This window comes from Caloenas nicobarica, chromosome 8, assembly GCF_036013445.1.
Source record: "Caloenas nicobarica isolate bCalNic1 chromosome 8, bCalNic1.hap1, whole genome shotgun sequence".
NCBI classification, from domain to species: Eukaryota; Metazoa; Chordata; class Aves; order Columbiformes; family Columbidae; genus Caloenas; species Caloenas nicobarica.
In genome coordinates this window covers 26109594-26113226 of record NC_088252.1, presented here as the reverse complement: position 1 = coordinate 26113226, position 3633 = coordinate 26109594, and the positions used below count along the sequence as shown (strand labels likewise).

General features: G+C 57.1%; 1 protein-coding gene across 1 annotated transcript; it reads right to left on the bottom strand.

The window, feature by feature from the left end:
• Positions 1 to 542: 542 nt before the first annotated feature.
• On the bottom strand, positions 543 to 3417 carry SLITRK3 (SLIT and NTRK like family member 3). The gene has a single exon (XM_065640133.1). It carries the CDS (start codon positions 3415 to 3417, stop codon positions 586 to 588), a length of 2832 nt encoding a protein of 943 aa, XP_065496205.1. The 3' UTR covers positions 543 to 585.
• Between the last annotated feature and the right edge of the window lie 216 nt (positions 3418 to 3633).

The window sequence follows — 3633 nt, the reverse complement described above, 5'->3', positions numbered from 1 at the left end:
ACATTCGAGCAAGACCCTCCCCTCCCTTCCCTCTTGCAGTTTCCAGGCATGCAGCAAACTGCGCTCGTTTGCTTCTTTGCATTTTTTTTTCCTTTTTAAATAAATGTACAGAATCTGTGCCATGATGGGCAAGAAGAAAGCAAGCCACAAAATGCCATCTTCCCTCCCCTCCCCCTCCAAGGGAAAATATAAAGGAAGTTTACTGCGACGGTAAAAAAAAAAAAAAAAAAAGAAAAAAGAAAAAAAAAAAAGAAAAAGGAAAAAAAATTAAAAAAGGAGACACACATAGAATTTACTTAATCAGGATCAATACAAAGATCCCCGATAATAATAATAACAATAACAATAATAATAATAATAATAATAATAATAATATACCTTAGACATGGCACAGTCAAAGTCTCAGTTTCAGTATAAAAAATAATGATTGATTAACATCTGCTGGCAAAAGTCTGCGAAGGCACTTCATCGATTAATGATCTGAGAACGGCCCTTCCCCGCAGCGCGCACATCTGGCGGGGGAGAGCACACAGCTGTATCCTCTACTCGCATGCGGCGGTGCCGGGGCGGGCGGCGGGGCGGCGGTCAGAACCGGTACGTGGTCTTCTCCAGGACTTCGAGGTAATCCGGCTTGGTTTGGAGTTTGGCCCTTAACTCGAGGTATTCGCTTGTGGGGGTTTGGTGGTCTGAGAAGCCCTTGCCGGCCGCGAAGAGAAGGGTTTCTTTCAGCCTGGCGTCCTGCTGGAGGTCCGGATATTGCATGCCAGGGGGGTGGACGTGCAGTTCCTTCAGCTTGGGCACGGTGCCGTACAGGCAGTCCACGAAGCCCACGGCACAGGATGGCGGGCGGTCGCGGTCCCGCGGGGTCCCACCCGCCGCCGCCGCCCCCCCGAGCCCGCCGCCGCCCGCCGCCAGCCCGCCGCCCGCGGGGTGCTGGGGATGGACGGCGACGATGGTGTTGAGCTGCGAGCTGGACACGGCCAAGCTCCACTCCTGCTCCTTCTCCAGCAAAGTGCGGTAGTTGGTGCCCGGCTCCTGCGCGGCGGCGGCGGCGGTGGCGTGGGCGAAGCGCTCCCCGCCGCCCCGCAGCAGCTCCGCCGCTTCCCCGCCGCCGCCGCCCGCCGCCTCCTCCTCCTCCCTCGGCTTGTAGATGGGGTTGTTGCACATCTGGGTCACCGGGTGCGGGATGTAATCGTAGACGTGGCCCGCCGGGGGCGCCTTCTCCGGGGAGCGATCCCCCCCTCCTCCTCCCCCTCCTCCTCCGCCGCCCCCGCCGCCCCCCTCCTCGAAGATCCGCGGGCAGCGCAGCGGCAAACCCCCCAGGTCGGCCGCCTCCCCGCGCGGGCCGCGGAACGGCAGCTTCCGCCGGCGACGGCGCAACACGAAGGCAAAAAGCCCCGCGGCCACCAGCACGGCGGAGAAAAAGAGAACGAGGAGGCTGAGGATGAGGACGGAGAGCGGCACGGCGGCGGTGGCCGGCGGCAGCTCGTAGGCGGCGGCACCGGTGGCGTCGGGCGGCGGAGGGGCGGCGGGGGGCGAGGCGGCGGCGGCGGCGGCGGCGGCGGGGCGGAGGGCGGCGGGGCAGAGGGCGGCCAGCTCCAGGGAGCGCAGGTCGCGGCGGGCCAGGCTCTCCGGGCTGGCACACAGCACCTCGCCCACCACGCTGACGGAGCTGAGCGCCTCCAGCCACTGCTTCAGCGGCACCAGCTCGCAGGTGCAGTCCCAAGGGTTGAGCTTCAAGTCGATCTGGACGATGGCGTGAAGATGCTCCAGCACCCCGGCCACCGGCAGCGCCAAGAAATGGTTGTTGCGCAGGTTGAGGCGGGCCAGGGAGGTGCCGGCGAAGGCGTCGGTGGGCAGGGTGCGGAGCAAGTTGTCGTTGAGGAAGAGCAGCTTCAGGTTGGGCATGAGGCTGAAGGCCGCCGGCTGGATTTCCCTGATCAGGTTGTACTCGAAGTACAGGTAATGCAAACTCTGCAGGCCCCGGAACATGCCCGGGGTGAGCCGCTCGATGTCGTTGCCGTTCAGGTACAGGCTCTTGAGATTCGGCAGGTTGATAAAAGCCCCGTCCTGCACGTAGGAGATCCTGTTGTTCCCCAGGTGTAAGAGATCCAAGGAAGAAAAATTCCAGAAATCGGAGCGGTAGATTTTCTGGATCAAATTCCCGCTCAGGTACAGCTTCTTGGCGTTCAAGGGCCTGGGCAGGAGCTCGGAGATGTTGTGAAACCCTCGCTCCTTGCAGTTGACCGTCAGGCCCAGGTCGTTGATGTGCAAACTGCAAGAGCACCCGGTAGGGCAGATGATGGGGATGGGGGGCCGGGTCTGGTAGGCAGCCACGGGCGGTTGGTTCGGCCCAGGGTACAGGCCCCGGGGTGTCGGGGGAGGCCGGGGCGCCCTGGGCTGCTTGGTGGGTTTGGGCTGCTTATTGGATGTTTTGTACTCAACAGAGGAGGCGGTGAAATGGAAGGAGGACAACATGGAGGAAGGCTTCGTAGGCCACGCGTTCTCCTTGCTGGACGACAGCTGAGGGATGCCCAAGCTGGCTTCCACCTCGGAGTCGGACAGCATGGGGCAGAGCTTACTTCTTTTGATTTCCCGCAGGTCCTTCCCGTGGAAGTGGAAGGGGGTCTCGCAGGTGATGTCCCCCACCAGGGCGGTGTAGGGGATGCGCTCCAGCCAGCTCTTCAGCTGCACGATCTCACACGTACAGTTCCACGGGTTCTCCTCCAGCTGGATCTCCATCAGGCTCCTGCCAATATGGTCCAACATCCCGCGGTACGAAAGGACTTTTAGCCGGTTCCCGCGCAAGTCCAAGTGGGTTAAGGACACAGACTTAAATAAGTTGGTGGGAAGCATGGGGATGAGATTGTCATTTAGGATAAGGACCCTCAGTTTACTTAGGTTTCGAAATGCCCCGCTTTCAATCCGTTTAATGACATTGTAATCTGCCTGCAGATACTCCAGACTTTCCAAACCCAGGAAAGTGTCGTTTCTGAAAATGTCCAATTTGTTTTCGTGCAAATACAACCTCTTTAGAACTCGGAGCCCGTTGAAAGCCCCTGTCTGGATGTCCTGCAGTGCATTGTTCCCAAGGTTAATAGACACAGCATTGTTCAAGTGAAGAAAACTGTTGGTGTACAATTTCCTCATGGAATTCCTCTGCAGATAAAGTTTAAAAGGTCTCGACCACGACTCTGTTATCTGACTAATATTTATAAATCCTTTGTTGTCGCAATGTATATGGAAAAGGCTCTCCTTCACTTCACAGTAACATGGATCAAAGCAGGGCTCATCGAGTTCCTCCGAGTCCTCTATCAAGGGAATTGGTGTAGTCCATGCTAGAGCAATTGTGCTTAGAAGAATTATCCACAACATCCTTCCTTTATGAAGCGTCTCTGCCGTGGAAGGTTTCATCATTTGTTGATGTTTACAAAACTGTAACAGGAAGAAAAATGCAGATTTCAGTATTCCTGACCCACTCCTTTTCCTAAGCCCCTACCTGCTAGACTTGGGTTAGGCTCCTGGAAAGTTCAGCAGTTGTTGGGCAGACGTTCACAACCAACTCTAGGGGCGTTGGATGGGCAAGCCTGGCCCTAATTTATACTTATGAGATGTTAGAAGGTTTAATCACGC